At 39.4% G+C, this 27,822-nt stretch overlaps 1 protein-coding gene across 11 annotated transcripts in view; it reads right to left on the bottom strand.

The window, feature by feature from the left end:
• The window catches only part of ppp1r12a (protein phosphatase 1, regulatory subunit 12A), a 59,545-nt gene extending 33,024 nt beyond the window's left edge, over nucleotides 1-26,521 (bottom strand). For all 11 annotated transcript variants that reach the window (XM_063500780.1, XM_063500785.1, XM_063500787.1 and 8 more), the window contains exons 1-2: nucleotides 26,197-26,521; nucleotides 17-147 (exon numbers count right to left, since the gene is read on the bottom strand). In XM_063500780.1, the coding sequence (XP_063356850.1) occupies nucleotides 17-147; nucleotides 26,197-26,433 (368 nt within the window). In that variant the 5' untranslated portion in view covers nucleotides 26,434-26,521. The remainder of the gene's footprint in view (nucleotides 1-16; nucleotides 148-26,196) is intronic.
• Nucleotides 26,522-27,822: the final 1,301 nt, after the last annotated feature.

The raw sequence follows: 27,822 nt of genomic DNA, 5'->3' as shown, positions 1-27,822 counted from the left end.
GCCTCTTGATACTCACTCTGCTATGTCTAGGTATCCACAGGAAGCTGCAGCGTGGAGGGGGATCCAGCCCTCGTTATCAGGCTGGTTGATGCAGGCTCCATGCTCCACCAGGAAAGTCACCATGTCGACATTGTCATCTATGCATGCCTGAGACAGGGGAGAAATGGGGAGAAAACGAATAAGGCCACAACTTCTTGACTGTGTTGAACTAAGTGCACTTGGGTACATGCACACATGCTTGAGTGCTTATGTCAGTGGGGTGGCCTGTGCTATAGTTGCATCTCTCATGGAAAGGGCATTACACCCCCGGATAGGTTGCCATGTGCATTGCTGGGAGATTTTGGCAGCTGAAGCATTCTCAAAATGCTCGCACATAGCAGGGGTGCTAGAAATACCACATAGCATAGTACTGCTGACAGAGGCACTGGGGTGCTGTGCATATATTTGCTGCTACTTTATCCTGAGAGTAATATAGTGTAGAAACACAAAACCTGAAAAAAAGGTTAGCTGTGCTATACATCTTCAAGTACAGAGCTGTCAAAAAAATTTGGATTTTGAATGCATAAACTATTTAATTATCATTATTTGCAGTAATAATACAGAGATAGCAGCTGTGCTTTGTTGCTCTAAACCTCAACTTGACAAACTGCAGTGCCCACATATTCCCACCTCCTCCCACTTACAGTGCTATCACCACCTTCATGTCACAGTCTTGTTTTTATGACAAATAAACAGGGCCTCGAGAAAAAAATAAATAAAAAGGCATTCATTTAATTTTTTGGAGGCCCTGTATTTGCAGCGTCTAAAGTTAGAAAGTTCAGTATTGTGACAAATCAGTAAGTCTCAGTAATTGAAACCACACAAACTACACATGCACATGGACAAACACAAAGTACATTCTCTTCATACTAAGAAGATGATGAATTCTTCAAATCAACATCTGTGTGGAAAGAAAATTTAATGCCTCTAATTGCCAGCACTCAATCCAATCATTAGGATTTTGCAATTCTTTAGTGCTGGTGACAGACAGGATGCCTGTTTCTTGTTTACAGACAGGAGGGAGGATGTCCTTAACAGGTATGCAAGTTGGGGTGAGGGGAAATTGGAGAACCTAACAAGTAAAACCAGAAGGATTTCACATTAAAAGAACTCTGTTCCGCTCAGAGACCTAGCTCAGAACAGACTTTCTAGGCTGGGTGAAGATACCAGAGGGAGACTGCGCACAAACCCATCCTAAATATAGTTTGACTCTGAACATCAAAAGACCACAAACACTCCAAATTAAGCATATTACTGTGCAGCACACAAGGAGACCACCCACTAAAATAGGAGGACAAAGAACATATTACAGAGTGTCACTAAAGATCAGGAGCACAAAGACTGCTTTAGAATTTTATGAGCAGCTTTGCAGTTAGTGTTCATCATAGACCAGTATGATGCTTCTACAGCAGTGGTAATATTGAACCTCTCTCTGGAAGGCCCCACCAAACCAAAGTACCTAAATAACACAATTAAAATGAAAGTAACACAGATGAGATTAATTTAAGATCCTCTGACTCATAAAGTGGGAGGTGTAGTGACTTTGCTTAGATTATGAAGGCAAACTTGCACCATGATAGGAACAAATTTGCATTTTCTATTTGTTAGTCAAGTATTCATATTATGTAGAAAAGGAAATTTACATTTCTGAAAGCCGAATTTCCTTTTCATTAGAAGGGAAACCACGCTTTAAGGCCTGCCAACTTCATTCTGTATCCATGATAGCTTTCACAAGTTTTCTAAGCAGTAAAATACTGCTCATTTTGTTTGTTTTCTTGTGAATTTCAGCACTCGCATTTGTTCACTTCCCTTCCAGGGGTGCATGCTAGAAGCACGAGTGTTTAAATCAACAACCACAAGTAATTTTCATTATGCTAATGCATCTTCCTTGCTTCCTTCATTTTGCATCTCTTCCTTACATCTGAGATCCTTAAGAGCTGCAACTGAAAATTTAAAACTATTGCTTCCTTATTGTCCATTTACAGTAACATCAGTTACACACACATATTATTAACTGGATTATTACTGTCGCTGTGTTTATTCATTCAAGTTTCCCCTTTTCAAACTCATTTAGGTATGGCCCAAGCTCTACAAGCAGTTTCTTTTTTTGCTCTCTCGGCATGTTTAAGTACCAAAATAATATAGATTTTTTAGGCCATAACCTAAATATTATAAATTGTGTACAATTCATTTATCAAAAGGCTGAGAGAGGAAGAAGAAGCTGTTGAAATCCAAATCAGGAAGTTAATAAAAGCAGAAGAAAAGAGCATACAGTGCACTTTTCATTCAGTGCACACAAAGGGCCTGAGGTTAAATAATGTCTCACATCAAACATGAGGTGACATGTAAAGCAGGGGTCATAAATAAAGTCATATAGTTGGAGTGCAAAAAAATAAAAATAAAAAATTCCAGTGAACCTGTAGCTTTCCTAACAAAATGCTCAACTGTTAAAAATGATTGTAGTAAATACTTGAGATAAACACTTGAAATCCACAATTACCACTTGTGCAATATATTAAAGAAATTTAAAAAACAAAAAAACCCCTCAAACTCATATTTGAACACAGTCAGGCCATCTCCTGTAGTTGCTATGGCAACAAACGTGTGGACAGGGGAAACAGACACATGAACACACGGCGTCCTCACGTTCAGGGCAAACCGCTATCTGGCTGGAATCCTTGTCCAAATTTGGGCCGTTTACAGCACCAGAGCTACAGAGTGCCTGCAGAGGCCTCCCTGAGCTTACTGACCGTGTGAATGAGCGTTTGTGTATGATGATGTCGTAGGGTTTAATGCCCCACCGAGTCCCTGAAGCTGCAAATGGACTTTGATTTAAAGAGATCAACAACAACCAAGGCTGCAACTCTCATCATTAGTACAACAGGTTTATTAGTTTGATGCCATCATCATGGGAGAATTATGTGCCCCTCTGTGTCAACACAAAGCACTGTGTGGTCCCTACGCAGGAGCTGCACTGGCAAAACTGATCAAAAAAATAAACATAAAAAATAATTAAAAAATCAAAACCACATATACCATATCCTGTTCATTTCAACGACATACTGCTTGTATAGGTAAATGCATCTCAACATAAATATCCTTCATTTAGTTTAGGTTATACAGAATGGGTAATACCACAAATTGTTGTTTTGTTATTCCAGGAAACAATTTACTCCCTAATAGACCAAAGCATGTGCAGTTTTTCTTTATTTTTAACGAACTAAGCTATAATCAATAAGGTAGCTAATGCATGTATTAAGGTTGATATGAAACAAAGTGTCCACTACACATACTGAGGCAAATGGTAAATGGATAGGTACCTGCATACTGCTTTTTGTGATCTGAATATTACCTAATCATCATCCCCAAACTCAGACTCTGATGGGTGCTACAAAGACACTTGATCCACTGATTGAACCACTGACCTCCTGGGCCATAGCCACCACAAAAAAAGGGCTCAAAGAATTCACATCTGTAGTGCAACATCTATAATAAAATTGTAAAAAATAATGCTACCAGTCAAAACTAACTTTAATTTACTTAACTTTAACAATTCCTTATTAAGGTAAACAGTAAATAGACCATTTGCCTTAACTAGTCTGAATGATGTCTGATATAAAGCAATGACGACACACGCTTTTACACAGCTACAGAGCCTCAAACTGGAGAAACACTGTCGAGTCATGACCCAAGGCACAAAAGCACACACAGGAGCTAGTGTTGACATTTAGAAAACAGACCAGCGGGGGAGGAGAGAAGACAATTAGGAATTAATTCCTCAACAAGCTTTACTCGAAGTAACAACAACTTAGCTGCACCTCTGTAAGTGACTCAGTCTTAACTTTTGTTTGGGTTTGTTCTCTCCCGAGAGAAGTAGCTGCAGCACCCAAAAAGTGAATACCTTTAACAGCAGTCAGCCCTTCTTTACTCATCCATAAAACGTGAGCCAAGCTAACCTCTGGCTGCACAAACTACTTTACTATCAAAAAATGTTTAAAAAAAACAAACAAACAAAAAAAAAAAAAACAACAACAACTCTGCTCGCAACTACTGATTGGTCTGTATTACCTAAAGTTATTGAAATTTACGCATTTTACTGTTTTATTGACCCTATTAAAAGATATTAAGTAAAAGTAAATTAAACCCTGCTTTAAAAAAAATGAAAAGAAAAATAAGATTAAAAAAAGAAAAAGGATAAGCATTTCTATCAAAATCTTGTGATCTTACTTTTGGGGAAGGCAGAAAACCTCGGAGTGTCACAGTTTTGTATATGCATGCAATAATACTAATCAGCACTGACAGAAAGCAAATAGACGCTGCTCCCATATTTTTCCCCTATAAGGAGGACCAGCTGTAATTTGTCACTTCCAATCACCGTCCTTGGTGTGGCCATTTTGCTCTGCGTATCCTCCAGAGATTCATAAAGGAGTCTATTGCTTTGCAGGATTGGAAATAAAGATAAGTGGTCCTTACAGACAGCTGACTGAGTGTTCCTGCATTCCTCAACTAGAGGAAGCCAGGAAGTAAAGTCAGCTGTCCAATAGACTGTACTTCAAATTGAAGTAGCCAATCAAGTTTTTCTTCCACATGCAAAACACCACGAGTGATAACAGACATGCAAAGCACAGACAACTGCTAGTCTCCTTTTATTAATCTGACATTTTAATCTGTATTGCAAAAATAAACCACCCAATATAGATTAGTGCTTTTCATTTCCTCGCTCACAGCTGCAAAATGTGCATGTACTTGGCAGCCATCTTTACAGCTTTCTGCTGCTCATCTGAAAACTGTCCCCCATACTTTCATCTAAATCCTCTCCCCTCAGTCATCCCCCACACTTACTATCTCTTCAAAGTCTTTGTCCAAGAATGGAAACAAGCCCCTTAAGGTGAATGCACTGGTGCCTGCGACCTCCCTCTTAGATGCGTCACCAGCCTTCCTTCACAGGCTCCCACCAGGAGCCCAACAAAGGTAATCCCTTAATGGCTGTAATTTTATGTGGTTGACAGGTGCCATACTAACAGCCTAAATCAAAAGTATACTAGTATAGGAGCCCCAAGAATGGGCTTAAATTAGTGGATATAAGAGTTTAATAAAATCGTAAGTCATTTTTAAAAGTTTCTATTTGTAAGAAAATAGGATGTTGCACCAGTGCTAGGCTCATCTTTGAACCAGGCCTATTAAATTATACTAGATAATGCTGCTATGCATGTACTACCAAAGTGCAGCCACTCTGATTGCATTTTAGTTGTGTGCATTGTCTGGCATCAAAACTGAAAATGAACTCATGCTGGACTTAAGAGCTGATAAAGCTCAACTAACAGTTACCTTTATTGAATCACAGGAAATAGGGTAGAGATATCACCCATGTGCCAATCAACAGACCATTTACACTGTATAGTAGTACCACAGAGACCATCACAATTGAGCTGTAGTTACATTCGTGGTGAATGGCAAGGTATAGTGTGGGGTATAGCACTATTCTAGAGTTGGTTTATAGTGCATTAAATCTACAACAAAGAGCAAAGTACAAGTTGTACTGTTCTATATACAGTATATAGTACATGAACCTTAAGTTACTCTAAATCCATTTGAAGACTAATTATAGCAAAGTATAATGAATAATTGCTGGTTATTCCTTAGCAGGCTAACAGTTAAGTTCAGGTACGTACTGTTAATTTTTTTTTTTAATTATTAGTTGGAAGTACAAGATCAATTAGAAAGAAAAAACATTCCCAAAGTTGGTAATCTAAAACTGGACATTTTCATATGAAAGGCCTCAGATTTATTACAGCATCTTCAAATAAGATGATACCCATGTGCTCTCTCATTTTAATCTACGTCACCATTCAGGAACTATGCAAAGAGGAAAGCAATGGTACCATTTCCCCTTTGATCCGACAGCTCTGTTCTGCTTTACGACAGTCATTCAGATATACAAACTGGAACAGGTTAAATTCAGAGGTTTCTGTTTTGCATCATGCAGAAATGCAGGGCTACAGAGTGTAATTTCAAACAACAAACTTAATAACTGAAATCATTTTATCATCTCCAATCTTAATGACGCTAAAAGAACCCACACCCAAGGGAAAGAAAAGGAGGAATGAGACAAGTACCATGACATCCTCGACCTTTATGTCTAGCACATCATAGAATCTAAAGGCCTATTCATGCACCTTTGGTTATAATGCTGATGTAAGGGAGATGGCATACTCCAGCTGAGCTTAATCCTGTTAATACAATTCAATCAGCCCCCGAGCAACATATAGGTGCTGTAGTGTGCTTTCAGACATGGAGTGATTCACTCTGAAGCAGACACGTAGCCAATTAAACCTGTTTGGCCAGTATGAGGAGAGGAGAAAAGAAGGCCTTGTGAAGTCTGAAGTTATTGGATAGGCAGGTAAAATAAAGGTGTGCTGAAGCATAAAAATAAAGGTGGTAAAAAACAACAACAACAACAAAAAAAAAAAAAAAACTTTTTAGCTAAAACAATGTGAATTCTGTTCTCCAATTAATTCTTGAAGTAAATGAAATCCTAGATTGACCTTGGAGACAAAGTCATAACTCACTGAAGGCTGAGCCGCCATACGTCATTAAACATTATATGATTCATCCTGTCAGGGCTGAGTTCTTGCTTCTCTTTAAGATAAAAAAGGTTCTCCGTAAGAGAACATGACACTTCTGGGAAGGAAAAACAAATATATGTACACACACACACACACACACACACACACACACACATATCTCAAGAACTAATCAATGGACGCAGGATGCTCCATTTGACTAGTCATTAATGTACATTATGTGGCTAGCTTCTGAAAACAGCTCTGTTAATCCATTAGGTTTTGTGGGATGTGGCTCAGCAAGAACTCTCAGTGAAATGTCGAAGAGAGTGCAGTTCTCCAAGAAAACCCTGTTGCAATTTTAAAATAATCAGAAACAACGAACGAGTTTGACATTCATCTATGCTCCTTTCATGTTTCTGTGGTGGTGACCAGGGTTTTCTCCTGGCTCAGAATAGACCTGCCTTTGCAGTATGCATCTTTGCCACATACTGCAAAGGCAAAGAGTGTGTTATCCAATTTTTTTAAAAAACCCTATCAATTTTTCTGTGATTTCTCACCATTTGAGAGAAACATTCCAATTATACTAAAGTAAATAAAGCTATTCATAATAATTTATACACCGGTACATGTACATATTGTTGAAATGCTCAGTGCTATAATGGTTTTTAAGGCCAGTGCAAACCTATTTTAACCCATCAGTCATAACAGACGGCTTGACATCTAATTTGCTCTAAAACACAAGATGCCTGTGTTATATGCCTGCATTTGACAAAGCATCAGCTTCAAGTGGCAGTTTGTGCAACAGCAAAATTAAACCCATCTCCTTACTCAACTACAGTAAGATATTGATACAGCTCATGAACATGTCATCAGGTTTTATCATCCTAAACAGAGTCATCAAAAATGCTCAATATAAGCATTGCTTTCATTGTTGACTTGCTTTTTTTAAGACAAACTTTCAAAGAAGAGCAGCTGCCAATGAATTCCTTGGACACACAACTTAAGCAGCACAATGTGCATGTCTCTCCTTTCCATATTTATAAATTACCGCACCATGGAGGGCTGTTTAAAAGCACAGTTGTGAGATTAAATTACTAAACAATTCCAAGCCAGCAGAGATAAATATGGAGCAGATCAGGACAGAGACAACAATACTGCGTGTGTCAGCCTAATCCTGAGATAATATGGAGGAATTCAAACCATACTCTGTACAAGTGCTGCATACAAGATGGGAAAAGCCAAAAATGCACCCATGACGTGCATTGAAGAAAGGAGGCTGGTGTGTTGCCATGACAAAAAAGCCAAAGAGAGAACATGGGTTCAGGCCTTGCCGGGCTTTTGTAAGAAACATAAATAAATAGAGAAAGGACTTCATTTTAAAGCACGCGGGGGTTCGTTGGATAACCCTTCAAGGCAGCACTTGCAGCAAACCGCTGAGAGAGACAACATCAAAAAACTAATGCTGAAAGGAGCATCTGTGGTGCCATCTTTCTTCTTTTTTAACCTCTTGCAGGCAGGACTTAACTGTTATTGAAGCAACTCTCAGGACCTTTTATGGTCAAGAAAAGCTTGTTGTGCAATTATGCCTTTGATATTTGCTACATTGTTTTTACGACATTTAGTACTTCTTTTAACACTTTCAAATTTGTTGTATATTACAACAATTTATATTTTTACTTATAGTTATTTTAATTTATTCGATTTTTTTTACTTCAACTATTTAAAGACATACTGTATTCAATTTTGAGATACATGTTCTTGTTTAAGCTATTCATTACGCATTTGTTGTGCTTAACTTGATTTTTAACTACGTAACAAAGGACTCCCAACACTCTGGGATGAACAAAGTATATGTGCAGGTCCTACTGCCAATAATCGTGCTCGAAAAACTTGGTGTGGTGATATGAAGTCATTCACCCAGAACCCTAATGTGTTGTGCATGCATATTAAAGTTAGTCCTTGGTTTCTCTTTTTCAGGAGTTTCTGTGAAACTGACTAGTTTTCACTAGAAGCGTTGTTAGACCTGGCTTGGCAGGAGTACTTCAGTACAATCTGATGTTCTGCTGCAACGCTAATTGCTAACAATACAGTGACTCAGACAGCAATGCAGGGCTATGCACGTCTGCGCACAGGAAAAGCAAGAAAGCGGCAGGACTTAATTTCTTATTATCAGCATGAAGAGAAAGGCTACTAAGATTTATTAAAAAAAAAACAACAAAAAACACACACACACACACACACACACACACCTTGGTTTTTGTTTTGTAAGTGTCTAAATTACAATTCCTGGTGCACAAGGCCAACCTGGAGTCAACAGAGGTCCTCTGGCCTGCCTGCTTTACAATACAGTGGAGGAAACTGTGCAGATTAAACCTTTTGTACTCTTATTGTTGATTTCAAATGTGTCCACTAGTGCTGGGCGATATGGAAAAAATATTTATCACGATATGAATTATTTTATATCACGATAACAATATATATCACGATATACCACCTGACCTGTGGTCATTTGGAAAGTATGCAGTCTAAACAGCGAGTGGAGAGGGTGCAGTCTTTGTTTTGAGTTACCGTAAAGCATGTCGCAAATCCGGGTGCACGTAAAGCAGCACACCATGTCGCAAAACCACAAGACGGAGTTACTCTTAACTTTATGCAAGAGAAAATAAAGTATGTATAGTGAGAAGAAAACACTAATCTATTTGCCACAGGCTATTTAACCCTTTAAGACCTACCATAGAACCAAGTCCGCCAGAGCTTATCTTTACATTTTACATGCTGTAGTGCCATTTGTGGGAGCATTTCAAGTTGCTATACATCAATACAACCATTATAGCCCAAATTTTAATAATATGTATGCATTAAGTCCATAGTAACTACATAAATTGCAAAAAAGTGCAATAAACTACAAAAAAAAATTGAAAATTGTTTTTTTTTTTTTACATATATTTCTAGTTAGAGAAATTTAAGAGGCTTATCCCTCAAAACTGTAAATACAAAAAAAGTTGGACAAAATAGTTTACAACCACGAGAAATTTATTTTGAGTGTCGTCATAGTTTTATGTTTGAGAAACACTAATTTTTATATACTACAGGAAAAATGAAAATAAATATTATAATGCAAATTTGCAAAAAAAACAACATGGGCATCAAAATAAACTATTTCCAACAGTGTAATTTGACTTCTAAGCATCCCAGAAACGATACAGAAAAGCATAAAGTCATACATGACTTTTAAAAACACCAACATAGGCTTTGAAGGTAAAAAACTAAATTTTCCGCGAAAATGATGTCACTTCCGGTTTCGGACAGGTAATGGCGGACATGCGACAGTTCAACTTAGGAAGTGCTATGGACAGCTGATCGGATCGGCAAAGCGCGTTTCTGGAATATTATGTTTTTGTAGCTGGAAGTGCTTTTTATGCAATTTTTGCAAAGCTATATGTGGAAGGAAACCGTGACCGAGGGCAAGCTAATGGAATAAGATGTAAGTACAACTCCTCCGGTTTCATATGCAAAAAAAATTATTGCGCCACCTTACGTGGTTCCAGTTCTACAGGGATTTAAAAATAGTTAGGCAAAACGGAGTGTGCCTGCTCCGACCGGCTGTAAAGTGTTAATGATATATTTTATGTAATAATTTATAAAATTAGGGTTAGAAACGATAGAACACAAATGGCACGATAGACACTTTTCTATCGTCCACACGATATATATCGTCATATCGCCCAGCACTAGTGTCCACTGTCATTTTTTATTAATTGCAAACCTAAACTCATCATTTCCTTTCATGGATCCCACATTTACATTTTTAATTAAACTCACCATCTGACAAGTGTCATAGTGACACTTTATAAGGAACAGTCTCCGGCCTGATACAGTGAAAGGGTACAGGGTATAGCCACTGCTCGTCTATAAAAAAGGGTAGGTTCATTATCTAGTGGGACATCTTACAGAGAGCTCCAAGCTCAATTTAGCAGCACTCCACATCAAGGGGACACTTCAAGACCCCTCCCCTTCTTGACTTCCTTTAGTAGCACCCTCAGATGGCTGACTCAAGCACCCTGCAGAAAGCTGCTGTTGTGCCTTCTGCACAATTTACTGCTTGGAGTGCCAGGGAAGTCACTGGCACAGACTACCAGGCTACTATGTTGGCAATTATTCTATACTGAATGACAGTGTCAATGGTGCACACCCACGGTAGCACCTCTGACTGACAGTGATGTGTCTGGGTGTTAAGAAAAGCCATCAACTGGTAAGACAGATGACGTGTACAACAGGAGAACTTGAACAATTCAAATAACCATAATACCTATAGAGCATAGGTGTCAAACTCTGGCCCGTGGGCCAAATTTGGCCCGCAGCCTAATTACATTTGGCCCGCGATGCGCGCGCATGCATATATGTATGTATATATATATATATATATATATATATATATATATATATATATATATATATATATATATATATATATATATATATATATATATATATATATATATATATATATATATATATATATATATATATATATATATATATATATATATATATATATATATATATATATATATATAAAGTTTTGCTTGTTCCATATTCAGTTTTTCAGCAAAATGTGTTTGAGTCCATAAGAAAAGATTCATTCTTATATCTGGAGGAATAAATCTATTTCAATAAATAACGTTAGCCCGCGACTTTGTTCCAGTTTTGAATTTTGGCCCACTGTGTATTTCAGTTTGACAGCCCTGCTATAGAGTATCATTTTAACCTTCAGACAATCAAGTGAGCAACTTGAGCAAACTGGCATATATACTTACAAACAAACAAACACCCCGCTGTGTATTTTTAAATCATAAGTTATAAATGTTAGGAAACATTTTTATCAATCAATTTCTCCTTTAACTTTTGATAGTTGTTCACAGAAAGTGGTCTATTAGTGTGGCAAGTGCAATGAATAATGTGACGTAAATATATATGCTTCAACATTACATGCTTTGATTTTATTGTAATTGTCCACTTCCACACTAACAGACCTCAAAGATTTAGAGATATCTGGAAATACATGGGTTTTCAAATGTGAGCAACCACTTACCCAAATACTCTCTCCCAGGTACTGATTTGTGTGTTCAGTTGGTAGCTTTTAAAGGCTGGTTAAAAAAAACCAAACAAAAAAACAACCCCACAGCCAAGTACAGCATAAATATCTGGTGGAACAGATACCAAAATTCCTTTTTGCAAACAAATGATTGAAAATCATAGTTAAACACTTTTTGAATATCTGTCATGCTTAAAATAACACAGTATGACAGATACAAAATTAACCCATTAAAAGAAAAGCATCCCTGTATAAAACACTAAAACTGCTCCACAGTTGATGCAATATTAGCCAGCATTTGAAATGTGTAGAAGTAATACAAAAATGTCATCAGCCATTTAACATATGTTGGCATCACCCTAATCTCACAGTGCTTATGGACTGCTGCATGCAATGCACAGCAGCAGTCCCAAATACTGCAAGAAAACTTGCAGTACATCTGATTCACTTGTACTACTGACTACATAGTCCTGCCACATCTTTATAGATGAGTTACAGGGTGATAATTAAACACATTGGCAGTAGATGTTAATATGCAAACAATAACATTCACTTGGCATGACTGTACATTACTGCTTAGCTGTTTGGTTGCTTGTTATAGGAGTATTATCATGTAATTAGCACTTAAGGACATAATGTAAGGCCTCTATTACCTGATATCCACACTCAGTTAACATATGAAATAATGTTGCCATGAGCATAATTTATAATTTAATATGAATACATATGATCCATGAAGGGATCATTTTACTATAATCAGACACTGATCTAGCCATGCATATAAGGGAGAACTATTCCTTTATTTGCCGATGGCAGTGTGTTTCACAACTCAACAGTGGCATATCTGTTTAGGAACAATGTCCAGATTGCTCAGGATAAGTCACACACCTTGCAGCCAGTTTTCATAGGGACTTTTCCCTATTTGCTTTTTCCCTGCTAATAAGAACTGCAACAGCAGTAAAACAGAAGATTATTACGCTGATGGTTGGGTAACTGTGTAAAAGGTTTAGTCCACAAAAGGCTTCAGTCACTCTCACTACACGCTTTAAAAAACAAAAATACAAAATAAAAAAATAAAAACAAAAATCAGGTGAGAAAGAGCCCTGATAGCTTTCAAAATTTGTGTTAAAGTCATGGAAACAATAAAAGCTTAATATTTCATTCCTTTCTTGATTAGGGAAAGATCAGCTTTCTCCTATATAAAGCAACACTATGTACAGTAAAGTAGCTTCAGCTGGAGCTCAAAGCTGGCCTTCCTTCCTTTACTCCTCTCCCTCCCCCTTGAACAGCACAACTTCTCTCTGCTACCACCTAGCCAGTACGCAGCAAGGCCCTGGACTAACATACCAGTGGAGAAATTCCCAGATAAGTAATACTCCTAGCCTTGAGGGTTCAGGCATCAGCGCTCTGGCCACTCCTCATGGGCTACGTCACCGGCTCAGAGGCACACAGCCACTTCCACAAAAGGAATTCCTTCTTACCGCCTGCATGTAAGTATGAGAGCCCTATGTGTCTGCATTTGCATGTGAGAGAAAGAGTGAGAGAGTAACATGCATCAACCCAGACAAAGAGTTGGGATGAATATTAAAAATTAAATACACCGGAGAGCAAAGAAAGAGATTATATGCATTTTTAGGGAAAACTGGAGTAGGACATTTTATTTAATACAGCGGTATACATGTGAAAGTGTGTGTTTATGTCAGTGTGTATTTACGTCTGAGACAAAGAGCTTTCAGCTCCTGTGCTATTGGCAGGGTTCAGGAGGCCAGAGGGTTCAAGGGGGAGGGCTGAAGCGCTGCAGGGCGACCAGCTGGGTCCCTACACTAGATGAGGTCTGTCGGGAGCTGTAACTACAACACACACACACACGCCTTCAGTGCTCTAGCTGCTGCTGCTACTGAGGACAACCATATATGGCCCTGGGATTCCCATGGAAAGAGACCAGGATTGTGGAAGAGGGGGAAAAATGCCTGCAAGATTCTAACTGTATGCATCGCCTGGGCTTTTGCTCAGAAGCCTCAACAATAGGCTCACTTGAGAGCCAAGTTTGTTTCCATGTCAGGGGTCTAAAGGCGAGAGCGGGCAACGGGAGAGGAGAGGTAGAGGTCAGATAGCCATGGAGAGATGCGACCTCTGTTGATATTTCCATATAATAGAGCCCTTATGTAGATGCTTCTCTACAGACTGCTCAGTTGACTGAAGAGGCACTGAACCACATTACCATCCTTCCATGTAACGGTCCTTTGTCATCCTTCACACCAACAAGCTCCAAACCTAAGAGGTTAAATGGAAAGGGTACATCTGCCTGGTAGGCATTTAATCTATTTGTATAAATATGGCTCACCAGAGTAGCAATAAAAAGAAAATAGCTACTACACAATCACGCATAACAAGACTAAATTTATAGTGGAGTGGCTCAAAATGAGCTAAATATTATGTGGGTAGTTTCATTTTTGATTATTGAAGATACAAAAAAGGTGAACTGAGGTACACAAGAAAACTTTCATAAAGGGGCAAAGCCCTTCTAGAAGCAACTCTTGCACCTCAGTAACCACTTTGAAAAGAGATCCAGGCAGTTATTTGGAAGGCCATTTTAAAATGAATGGGTAATTCAATGATAACTCGCATAATAAGCACATGTATAGCCTCTCCAATGAAATCTGATTTAAAAACTGCTTGAAAGGTTTTGGCAAGCACCCTTAAAAAAAGATCTTACAGGCATCACAAACAGCATTTCTGCTTATCCCACAGGAGCACTGAGCAAAAGTCATGCTAGTCACATTATGGATACAAGCCAGGAAATAAAAAAAATCCACCTATCTTTTTATGACAATGAATAGAGAGAAACATCCACCACTGCAAAGCTGAAACTCCAGTAAACCTCTACTGTGCACATGCACAGTGCAACAGTGGCTAATGTGTTTCCCTGTTGGCTTTACTGAGACATGGATTTCTACTGAAGATTCTTTCAGTGCATTCTCCTTATATAATCTCTGCTCAAGTGAGTCCCAAATTACAAACTGATACACAGATCCAACAAAGCCCTCAGTCATCTATGAAACTATTTGAGAACCTGTTGTAAGGGAAATTGTGAACCATGATGGTGCATGTAGCAGTGTACATGTTTGCACATATGTCTGTGTTATGGGCTGGTGTCAGTGATAAAAGCACAGGGAGTGGAAGGAGCAAGCTCACTAGTGGAGCCTCAAAGAGGAAATGAGAAAAATAAACAGCCACTTCCTGTTCCTCTCTGGCCTGAAATCTCCAACACCCAGATCCCTCTGACCATCACCACCTCTAAGAGAACGGATGCATCCATTTTTACTCTCTTTCAAACACAAAAAGATCAACAGGACAGGAATGCTAATTTTAATTTAAACGTCGCCATATTAATGATTAATAGTTAGTGAGAAGCTTCCTTAAACATGCATCCCATGCAGCTGATAAACGTGTGACAACACTACGCACTCTCACTAAATACAGAAAACACTCATCACGCAACATGTGAGCATTTAAAATAACTGCTTAGGTCTTTACCATCAAAATAAAGGCAATACATTTTTTTCAAATGAACATGATCTCTTAAAAATACCCAGGATCTTTATACTGAGGATCATGAAATTATTGGCTCTTAGTGCCAAAACATAATAAATTGTTGGTTCCCTATACAGCAGCTTGAGTGGTTTTGGGTCATTAATTATTAATTTTACAGTCTATTAACATCGCAGCTTGATTGGACTTAGTGACCTCACATTTATGCTCCATAAAACAAGGAAATAAAATTGAGTTTGAAGGCACTAATTAAGTTTTACCTAATCTTATTTTATAATCAGGCTTTTTGTTAAGCTAGCATGACTTTTGTGACTTCAAAGTATCATCCTCACTTGCATCACCATCAATTGAAATTAATTTTAAACAAATACTTTAATAAAAGGAGTTTAAAACAAAGGGAGAGATTACATTTCATCCTGCTACACGTTTACCAACATTTAGTATTTTGCATCAGTAAAAGTCAATTCATTTTTCTTTACCAGGCACACTATTAATTCTTGTTTTCAGGGGGACAAAACAAGAACATGAAAGAAATATGCCAAAACAAAGCGTGAGCTCTGAGCATACACAGGGGCTATACTCGTATCTTGAATCACTTAAATTACTAGCCAAAGCACTTAGACTCTCAAGGTCCAGGCCCATTTACTGTCACTGACATTTAGCTGCAGGAAAAGTATGGCCTGCATGGGCTGATTCACAAGAACACAGCAAACAGCAGGTTCAGTCAATCTCATGGCCACATGGATCAGCATTAACAAGAAAAATCAATGTCACTCAAGTATAAAGGAGTACAGTTACACTTAATCGATATATTCTCCAAGTTTAATTTCTGATAACCTATTTCTAAGGTCCAGTGAGTTCCAGAGTTTAAGATGAGTGAAAATGCAAAAGAGAAAAAAAAAAGTTTTGTGATCATCAGTGTTATGATTAAAGGAGCTCTTGAGCCCGTCCGCAGGTTCTTAAGTTTGAGAATAGCCGTCTTATTAAAAAGCATCCAAAATTTAGCCCAATGGAGTTGGAGTCTTAATGGAGTTACATTTAAGACTGTCAGTTCAACTTTGTGTGTGTTTTGTCAATTTTTGAATCCATTAAAACACATTCATCAATAGTCATATTGTATTTTTAATGCAGGTGAACTAACGTGCATATAGCACTGAAGTCACATGATGAGCATGGGTTAATGTCCACACACCTGTGCAGGATGTAGTCATTTCTCCAATGGAGTGGTTATATGCCAGCTGACACAGCAGACACACAACTCTTTACCACTAAGGCAAAAGCACGCCTATTAGTTCGGCTATAACCTGTCTTACTTCCCAACATGTTTGTTTACAGCTTCCAATCAGAAAACAGGGAGGTTGCTGCTTTCTAGATGCTAAACAGCTGCTGTCATACATTAATAAAATATGAATCAGTTACAACGAGTAGCATTTCTGGTGCAGACAAGTGAAGGCAGCAACTTTGACTATTTAGTGGGCATGAAATATGTTTTTATGTAATACCTGGAATCAACAATGAGTAATAATTGTGCCAAATAAAAGAACAAGGGTGACATGTCAAAGTCAGGTGACGTCTAATGGGCCAATGGCTGTTTTCCCTTTGTGAGCTGAAGATGCAGCCATTTTGAGACAAAATGGAAAGAATGTAACCTCACCCTTACAGACAACAAATGGACATGCAGCCTCTGCCTTAATTGTACTCGCTGTTCTGTAAGACAATGAGGAATTCATAGTGTCTGAGTCCAGGTGTTTTCACTTCAAAAACAGCTCATAAAAAACACTCAGCGTGAGACGTGTGCCTGCCGCCAAGCAAACAACAGCAGGATCACTCCAAGACCACCTGGCTTAAGTAGAAAACGAGCACTATATGCCACAGGGTAGGGAAAAAAAAACAAAAAAACAAAAAACACAACACCACAAGCTGAAGTCATCTCAAAAACATTTCACAGCAGCTAAATACTATACACAGCTTGAAAAAGTGGGGGCAGACAGAAAAGCAAGTGGCGGTCATTAATCTGTTAAAGCACCTGACGAAATCCTTTACCAGTTCTGCAGTCGAGCTTGCATTTTATTTATCATCTACCTCTCAAACGTTTTCATGATACAGTGAAGGAGATGTGGTCTAATTTTAAGGGTGCTAAATAACCATCAAAGAAAGTGCAACACTGACCTCATCAAAACACTTAGAAAAAGCAGGCTGGTAAAAATAGCAGCCTCTGGTTTGAGATCAGCGTCTCATTTTCCTACATTGTTATAGAGCAGTACTGCCAGCTTTCAGCAATGCAATAATTACAACTGGCTAAAAACTTATGTGTGACATAAGACATTTTGTTTGACACGAAATGCACTTTCGGGCAAGGTCACAGCAGCAATCCTCAAACATGGCAGCAGGTTTACTCTGCTGAGGAATTCGATCCAGCTGAGTTACGACCCCAGGTGAACCAGTTGCAACCTGCAGCGATGCTCAACGAAAGCACTTCAGCAAAGTCTCTCTGTTTCAGGTCCTATGGCGGGGAGGTCTCTGGCATCTCACCCCAGCAGTGTCAGAGCCGCACACACATACAATAAATAAATAAATCATCTGCCCTACAGTTCTTATAAAGGGCAAACAGTTTCATGCAAACTCAATGAGGTAATGCCTTATTAGATTTTCATTTAGGTTACAATGTTGGTCTTCAACGATCATGAAAACAAGATAACCAGGATAAAACGGTTACTTTTTAGCCTTCATTTTTGCTACAAAGCTCTCGTTTTGTCTTGTGTTTTAAAGAAAGCACACCTCTTCTCTTTACAGCGAGATGCTTCGCCACTGTACTGAAAGTCCAAATGGAAAGATCGTCAAGAAGATCAATCCATCCGTGGTCAAGAAAATCCACATGGAAATAAAAGTCATAAAAGCTTTCCATACATGAACCTGTGGAAGGATCATTAACAGTTGCTGGCAGGTGCTTTTCATCTCCTAGAGTCGCCAGTTGTCTTTGCAAGTGAGCTTTATGGTAAAAAAGCACCAGCTAGTCTGGGCCCAACTCCCTACCTGCCTCCCTCCATTACCCCCTTATTTATCCCCTGCAAAAAGACAAGTCAAGTTTAACAAATGCATCAAGATTGACAACACAGTTTTTGCCATACTCGAGCAACCCTACATCACCAATTACAACTAAACATATACACTGACTTTATATACTTACTAACTACAAATGCTTTTCATGTCAATTCATGGCATTTAGTTTTAAGCCAGACATGTTATCTCAATACAGTGTACATGGAAGTATCATAGACGTGTCACAATCAGCAGATGACCTGGCGTGTTGCAAAGTGTTGGCGCGCAAACACCACAGGGACTTCCTGCTGATGATTATGGGGTTGGTAAAAAAGCTGAATGAAACAGCAAGGAGGGCCAGCTTGACAAGGAGAGACCTGCCAATTATACGCAAGTAAAATATGTTGCGGGACTCCAATATACACTCAGTCATCAAGTAGGCTGTCGTTACAATGGTGCTGCAGTGATTCATTCCAGACTGGAATTCAGCTTTATACTTGCAGTTCTATGTCAAAGGTTAAATTGAGATTTATCTCATGCGCGAACATACAGTATTATGAAGCGCTGGTTCCTGCTGTGTAAAGTTCAACACCTTTCATTGTAGTCAGGCACCACACTAATTCTTGTCAGCTCTTTGACTCAAAGGGTGGCTACAGTTTACTCTCACGGTCCCAGTTTTGCTTTACGTAGTTAATAACTTCATGAGGAAATTATATTTCGTCGGCTTTCTAAGACTGCAATGCTGTCAGAGAAGACAATCATTTATCAAATTTACGCAAAATGGCAATCAGAGGCTAAATAAGAGTATACAGTCTTTCATGTGGTCTGTACAGTTTCCTTGTTTGATTTTAGACCATGTTCTGAAATATTAAACAGCGATGTATAATTAGAAATTATACACAAATATAACTCTTATAGTGAGCAGCAATTAGGAATGAAGATTAGGAACAACAAGACACAGTCAAACATATTCAAAAATGACAGTGTGAAGACTGTTTGGGCTGAACAAAGAACAATAAAATCTAGACTGTCTACATTAATTTAATAATTCATGGACATGAATGTATTCAGCATTATGTTAGAAATGCATGAGTGATTATGCAGCTCCTGTAAGTCTGCCCTTAAACCATAACAAAGAACCTCAAAGCCCCGTGCAACCTTTTACAAGAAAAGTGATCTGAAAGCAGACTTGTAAAATGGGCTGCAACTGCTGGGTATGAAGAACCTGTTTCAGCCTAAATACTGTGGCGTGCGTGCACACACACATACACACGTTTAAATTAAGCTAACATTCTAGAATGGGGTTTATTTATGATATTCTCATTCCCCCAGTAACTCTTTAGCTAGAACTAGTTTTGTGAATGGGTTTAAGCAAACAAGCATCCCCTATACACATCAAAGTCCCTTTGTGCCATGTATTGTTACATGCTACACGCAAAGCCTGCACTCACAAGCTCCTGCTTCCTGTATATCCCAAGGCCATCTGTCGTACACAACAAATTAATGAATTAAATATCAAACAGTTGGACTTTAAAGTAATTTTGATTGCTGTCTTTAATATTCAAATCACACTGAAGGCTAAGTTTTTAACCAGTCAAGAAATAATAACACACTCTAAAGCAAACAATATCCCTAGCACTCAAAAGGACCCCAATTGTGTTGCTTTTGATGACCAGGTATATGTCAATGCATTTAAAACGCTTCACATACTGTACCAAATCTTAACACACTTCTACTTAAAATTACATGCAAAGGTTTTGCTTTGTCATCTGTGCTTATTTTCCTAAGCTTTTAGACCACATGCTATACAGCCCCTCCAAAACCCCACAATATGCTGAAGTACTCACAGCACTGTGCATTCCAGCTTATCACCAAAATATGTAATCCTAGGTAGTCTTTATCGAACAGCCATCAGATCTGGAGGTTATTATGCAGGCAGATCATCTAGCTGGGCTTATTTGAGGATTACGAGCCTCTTAGTAAGTCACTAGCCTGGACCTTTATCGTGTGGACTACCAGAAAAGGGAAGATCTTTAATGCAGAAATTGACATTTAAGGTTTCTACAGGCCTGATACACAATCAGGAATCAAGCAGACCAATAATCAATATAGATTTCCCTTTAAAAAGTGCATTATGTGGGCATTTTTGTGTAACAGGTAAACTATGCATGCTTGTCAGAAATGAAGCTACTGTCTTATATATGGAAGTTCAACAAGAAGACTATGTTTATTGTACCTTTATCAATAGCAGCATAGCTCCACTAGCTCACGATAGGTGCTTGAGACTGAATGTGTTGCTCTGTGCTTGATGCAGATAAGCTTTCGGTTGTGATGTGCAAAGTTATGCAGGTAGGACATCAGACCACATAATGGGGACGGCATCAGAGCCAAATCAGCACATTTTAAAATAAATTTGAGTCGAAAACAGTCTACAGAAAAACAAGTCAACTGTGGGACCAGATATTTAGATTTCAGCCATCCTAGACCTCTCCAAATGAGATGACGGGGTGTTCCTTCTTCTTCCAAAAAGACAGAAGGCCTAGGTTCTATAACAGAATAACATGCTGTGTTTATCAGGAGGACAGCAATGTGTCAAAGGCATTTTTTTGTCCTCCTCTCACTGGCCAACTGCAAGCCTCAGGCACAGCTGAGAATCTCATGTTTGGGACTGCAGTGAGATCCACAGCAATTATGTAATGTGTTAAAATGACTGATGCTGCTCTGGATGAAAAGAAATGCAGCCACCTCACATTATCATCATCTTCCACTACATAGTCTGAAACTGTTCCATTACAGATCCATGAGCCTGACTATTTCAAATTGCTAAGCACCGCCAGAGAGTCTCTCTCTGTTCAGTCTGTTATGCAACTCCCACTCTGTTCATGCAAATCCACCAACACAAGTGACTAGCAAACCCTCGAGTCGTCATGGAGACGAGGCAAGATAATGTTCATAGACTTTAGGGCAATAATGAGGGTGTGTAATGTCAACAGAGCATGGGCATTGTAATGTCCAGCTCTGACATGTTAAGCTGAGCTGAATCCTGTCACCTCGGTCTTGGGGGGGGGGGTCAGAGACCCTGAGCACTAAAGAAAAAGTTCAGGTGTAGGTCAGCAGGTAGATTTTGTTGTGTGAAGCGACAAGCCCCTCCACTCTAATTGCTTCAGTGGAGCTCAGTGAGCACAAGTCAGCTGGGCTTTGGCATTGTATAGGGAAAGTCAAGCCAGAGTGGGAATGACTGAAGGGGAGGGGTTTAGGTGACAGCTGAGGAATGTCTTCTCTGCTCCCTCTTTGCTATGGTTTCCAGCGGCCGTCATGTGAGGAATGCACGGGCTAGAACGACAGGACTTGGAAGGCGACAGCTCTGGGAAGAATTTAGCCAATGTGATCTGGAATCTCCACTTGTCTAAGGGATCCCTAGTTCACTGGAACATCCCGTCTCTACCCTCAACCTGCATCCGTGCAGTCTGTGTTTTAGATGAACCAATCTGTCTCAGTAAATCACGTCACAAATTCAAATCAGCTATCGAAATACTAAAGTTTCTCTAATACCAGCTTAGACTAGAGGAGTGCCAAATATCAGTACCCACCAAGGTCCTTGAGGTGAAACAGGACAAAAATATTGACAATGTGAGAAATTGAAGAACCAGTCTTAAATCTCTGGAATGGCTCAAAGACTCAGAAGAGTTACCCAAATAATATCAAACATGTCTGATATTTATGTTTACGATTGTGTCTTCAGGAAGAGTGAATGAATGAATGAACCTCAAATGAAGTTAATGCCTATACACTTCAAGTCCCACAGCAAGTATCACTAACACTCTAGCCCTTAAGGCTAATATTATCTAGAACACTAGTATTTAGAAATACTACCGAGTTCTCACTGAAGAACAACAACCCATGCTGGTCTTGTCTCAGCAACCATTTTCTCAGATTCAGTCAGGCTTCTTATTTTGTTTTCCAGTGCAAAGCATTGCCAACACCCCAGCAAGCTGTTGCAACAAAGTCTCCATTTGTTTACATCTGCATGAGGTGGTATATCGCTTTGTCCGGCATGGTAATCGCAATAAGAGTTGCGTAAATATTTTTAAATCTTGCAAAATGTGCATATTTGAGGTTTGTGAGAAGAAAATATGTGACGTTGGTCCTTCTGTTTGTGTTGCAACTGAACTTCAAAGTCCTTTGGACTGAGCCTGGCAACAGTGTGACTTTTCACCTTGGTGCTCTTGCTTGTACACAGTCATAGTGACATCATTGATCATCATCATCACTGGTCAAGCATCACCTTACACACACATTTAGAGGTCTGCAAAAAAACATTGACGTGTTTACAGGTTCATCAGCAACTGGTCATTTTTAAAGAAACACAAGGTTCATGACTCACAGAGACAACCTCTTGCCTAAATGTGAGATTATACTAGAGCTGAACTACAAAGCAAAGCTACAGACTGAGTCATACCCAAACTTAGTATCATCTACTGAAACCCAGTTAGGAGAACTTGTGTTGGTGGTATTTATAAACCTGCACTGGTCACCAGTGATCGAGTCCTCATGCAGCAACATGGCACATTTCATAACAAAGAGAGGTCACTCATTCATGAGGATAGCTATTATCTGGAGGGATATTTATTTTATTTTTTTTTGGGGGGGGGGGGGGGGGGGGGGTCTATCTAAAATCCAACAAGAAAGCCACACAAAGACATTAAGACAAAAGAGGCGACTGACTGTTCAGCTCATCTTTAAGAAAATTAACAGCAGTTTAACCTGGGATTCGCCCTTTAATCACAAATCCCTCCATCACCCCTCCTCAGCTCCTTGGTAAAACACCAAACCTAGAGATCACATGGCCTTTAACACACACAGAGAGCAGCCCCTCGTCTCCAGAGATGGTTATGTCCGGAGAGCGGCACTTCAAATTCTTTCCTCACTCAAGTTCATCTCTGGACATCAGCCCAAAAAAAGGCAACGTTTCCACCCAATGAGTTTGCATTGAGGGGCTCATGCTAATTCCAGATTTCATTAAAGCAGACTACGAGCTCGAAGAAAGGTCAATTTACCAGCAGGATTAATTAATGCAAAAAAAAAAAAAAAACTATTCACGTACATGAATCACATACAGATAAAGCTGATGACCCATGCCTTAAAACCTGCTTTTAAAACTTAATCTGTGCAGTGGCCTAAGTCTTGGAGAACAAACACACCATGGGAGCAAGGTAGTGCATAAAGCAGTGCTCATAATTACTAAGACGAGACATGTGGACATGAGTAATGAAGTGACATCACAGGAGATCTATGCAAGTATAAAACATTTAATGTGGATAGTTTTGTAAATCCTTACATCATGTAAACACTATCCACTCTAGTGCAAACAAGATAAACAAATGCTTGTTTCCACCAGCATTATCCTTTATTTCTTCAAATTAAAATACTGATATCCAGGATGCAATACGTAGGGAGAGAAAAATAAAAAAAATATAGAGGGGCAACCACCGTTTCCCTCTTCAGAGGATGTTAGCTTCATAGCTTCAATGTTTAATATGAAATAACCCGAAATGTAAACAGCACAAAATGCTGTCAATTAAAAAAAGTAAATTAGATAAATAAAAATTCCACTATGGTACATTACAAATCAAAGAGAAACGGTCTGCTCTGATGACAGAGTTTTTCTGCTTCCCTGTGGCTCATCATGTAAACTGCATCACCCTCTTCTACTTGAATCCATAAAGTCTCTGTAAAGGGAAGAAGGAGACTTCATTTTCTGAGATCAGCAGCAGACTTTCCAGTTTGAGTGTTAATAAATATGTGGAAATGATTTGACTCTGTAATATGTTCGACAGTATGTTCCAACTTGTGAACGAAGGTCAGATTAAGGTTGATCTTTTTAAACAAAATGCTTCTACCCCTCTCCATCAGCCTATCACAGCAGTTGCGCCATCAAGCAAAAGGCGACAAACGACTGCAGGATGTTGCAGAGAACAGTCCTGGTGCAGAGCCGCAACTCAACAAGAAGAAAGAAGAAGCTGCACAAATCACCTTTGGAGAGAACTCAGATGTCAACACAGAGGCAACTGGTTGGCACACAATATTTCTGATGTTTTTTGCAACTCTCTGGATCCAGAGATCCAGTGTTACAGTTTGGCTTAATGAAAAGCTGGAATGGAACAGATCCTGATCATCTCACCCCAGCAGCCTCACAAGCACTGAAAGTGAGATCAGTTTCTGATTGGACTGATGTTTGCACTGTTGACTGTTTCAAGACACTGCAAAAATCCTGGAGGGGGGGGGGGGGGAATAAAAGTTTATTTTCCAGTGGGAATGAAAAATTATTTATCAGAGGGAGAAACATGCAGTCCAGAAAGGGGAAATCCCCCAAACCGTTCACCCTGCTTATTTCCACCAAATAGTGAAACACTTAACTGCAATGTTCTTGGTACAAAAATAAGCAAGATATCTTTATAAAAGTGTCACTGTAAAAGCTAACAGTATACCCGTAATCACTTGATCCAATAAGCACAAACTGAAAAACATGTTATTAAATCCTATCGTTTTTAAAATAAATGTACTTGTTTAATGGTAAAAGCTACATCTGAAGCAACAGAAACAAATTCATAAATTACACGATCAGGTTCTTTGTTATTTACGTTTTAATTCTAGTCTAGCTTTTGCACACCTCACTGGACTTAACCTGGTCACAACTTTAAGTAAGCTTACTGCACCAACAAGCAACCTACTTCCATCACTGGATCCATGGTGGTTTATAAAGCTTTTAAATCAGGCTTTAAACCCCATTTGGACTGAAACTACCTCACACAGCCTAAAACCCATCAAGATGAGGTGCCATTTTCAGTTTATCGGCTGTGGAAGTACAGATGCTAGTGAAAGTAGCTACCCCAGTTAGCGGGCAAATGACTAGCTTGGCACGGTTAACATCCCGGTGTAGCAAAAGCGCTAACGACACAGGCGTTTCCGATTAACTACACACAAAACAGCATAAAATTATGAGGCCCATAATTTACCGCTGACGCCGTTTCTCAGGTCAGTTAATGAATGAATTAACTTCAGCTAAAGCCCCACACAGCTAACGACATTTATCTTAGCATGCTAAAGTACGTTAGCAGACACTTTGCTGGGCTAATACTGCGCTGTTACCATTCATTCTTTCCTGGCAATTAAACTAATATGCCCAATATTTATGAGGGGATGCATTTTTTAAGTCAGAGTGACAAGCAATCATTGTTTTGCAATCGTAACATTAGCCTGTATCTGAATGACGTTGTATCTAAAGCTAGTTAGCGAGGTAGCTTCTGCTTCCTCTCCAGAGAGTAGCCACAGTCGAGGAGGGTTTATCAACAAAACGACTTTTACTGCTAACCAGCTAGCAGCCATCTATTGCTGGGTTCATTCTGCACGAACACCATTTATATTAAGCTCCAAACACACTAAATAGGATCCGACAATAATCAATTGACCACACAGACACTAGGAGCTTGTCTGGCTTGATTGTATTTACAACATAAAACCGAGCCAATGTTTCAACCCGAAAAATGCAGCAGTACTGCAATTAGACTGCACCTACCTACAGACTCAGGCTAGTTTATGGAGGCATAAAGTAGAATTAGCCCTGTAAATTAGGTGTTTGATTCTGCTGCTTCTTGCCACTTATACTCAGACAAGTGTATGCATAGTTAGCGCGGTTTACCAGTTAAACAGCCTCAGGAGGAAGCCAACGGATTCATCCCTTCTCTGCGTCGAGAAGGACGAGTATGCTAGGTAGGTAAACAACGGGATGAGAATGGCTTCCATTTGACAGGTGTACCAGGGTAAGCTTTTGCTAGCAGCCAGTCGATATTTATGTCTAATGGTACCGGCTGCTGACATAAACACACACGGCAAGCTAACACAAACCTGGTGGAGGGCGGTGAGACCGTCTACATTGGCGTAGTTGATGTCAGCGCCCCGGTCAAGCATTCGGAGCACCTCCTCGGTATCGCCGCTCGAACAGGCGGCCAGAAACACGGCGCCATCATCGAACTTCACCTTCGTCTTTTTCTTTTTCAAAACAGGAGGCTCCTGGTCCGTTTCCGAGCCAAGCCATCGCTTTAACTGTTCATTCCGCTTCTGCTTGGCGTCCGCCATCTTCATCCCCCTCCTGTCTCGGGCTTCTTATCTTTCGCCGAGAGAGGATATACTTTATAGTGCCACTATCCCACAGCGCAGTGGGGCGTGGGAAGGGAGGGTTGGGGAGGAGGGGGAACTGAGAGAGAGAGAGCGAGAGCGTCTGGATTCCCGTAACCTCGCGAGAACTGAAGCCCAGGAACTGCAGCATAACGTCATCAGCAGCAGATTATAAGGGAGAGTGAGTGAGTGAGCGAGCAGGGTAATCCTTATAGACTGTGCACACCAAATAAGACAAGATTACTTAAAAATATTGCATAACCTTCTGCGGGTTGACAAGAATTTTCTAAGAGAGGCTCTCTAATGTGCAGTAGCTAATATTTTTTGACCACCTCTAGGCTATTGTTTGCTGTGATATAGCTGGGAACACAGAAGTAACGTAAAACCATATGTCAGTGAATGTACCTGCAGCAGAAAACAGTGTTATCTGTAAGAACTACCAAATCTTCCCACCTTCTTCGTGCCATTGGTAAAGGAAAGGAAAAGGAGGTCTGAAACAGGGACGTTTCCAGGTTTTTTCAGTGGGGTGGCACATGCACCCACAACATCTTGCTTTTGTCAATACATCATAGACATAAGACATAATCTCTCCAGTGTGTCCTGTCTTTTTTTAATGTTGTATTATAACTAGCAATCATATCAATTAACTTGTGATTTACAGACGTCACCCTTTCTTTTCATTTGAGGAAGCAGAAAGGATTTTATTATGCTATCTAAACAAACATACTCTTTGCAGATGTTTTCCACTTCTTGTGGGTGGTTCTTTTAAAGCATTTTGTGCTAAAGGTACTTCACAAGGCGAGCCAAAACTTTCAGGCACACCTGTCTTCTCATACTCAGAAAAGAGCACGTATCTCATCTGAAATACCATCAGTTCTCCTTTAAATACATAATATATATTTAAATATTTAATGTCAGATGAATTTAATTAGTTTTAGTTTTTGCCACACAAGAAAGCAAAAGTTCTTGGCCACCTACACATTACACTTTCAGGAACGGCCTATCCTTGAAACCTATGAATACCATAAATTTCTTGGTGCACAGCTTTTGTGCTAATATTAATGCCACAGGAGGTATGCAACTCTGCACTATGCGCCAGAACACTTGTATCTTCACAGCTGCTATGATTCCTTAACACTTTGACTTTTCACTGATATGACTTATACTTGATCACACAAAATTCAGTAAATCTTTGTAATGACCTATTCTTCCACAAATGTTGTAAAAGCAGTCAGAATTGCTTTATACACCTGTGGCAGTGGGACTGAGCACATCTGAATTCGAAAGAGGTGTGGCCCAGTACGTGTGTCCATATAGAGTAGTTGCACAACCAGATAAATGACCTCTTTCTAGCTC

Source organism: Pelmatolapia mariae, linkage group LG17, assembly GCF_036321145.2.
Source record: "Pelmatolapia mariae isolate MD_Pm_ZW linkage group LG17, Pm_UMD_F_2, whole genome shotgun sequence".
In the NCBI taxonomy this organism is placed as follows: Eukaryota; Metazoa; Chordata; class Actinopteri; order Cichliformes; family Cichlidae; genus Pelmatolapia; species Pelmatolapia mariae.
Note: the sequence above shows the minus strand (reverse complement) of the source record. Positions and strands in the feature narration are given on the sequence as shown.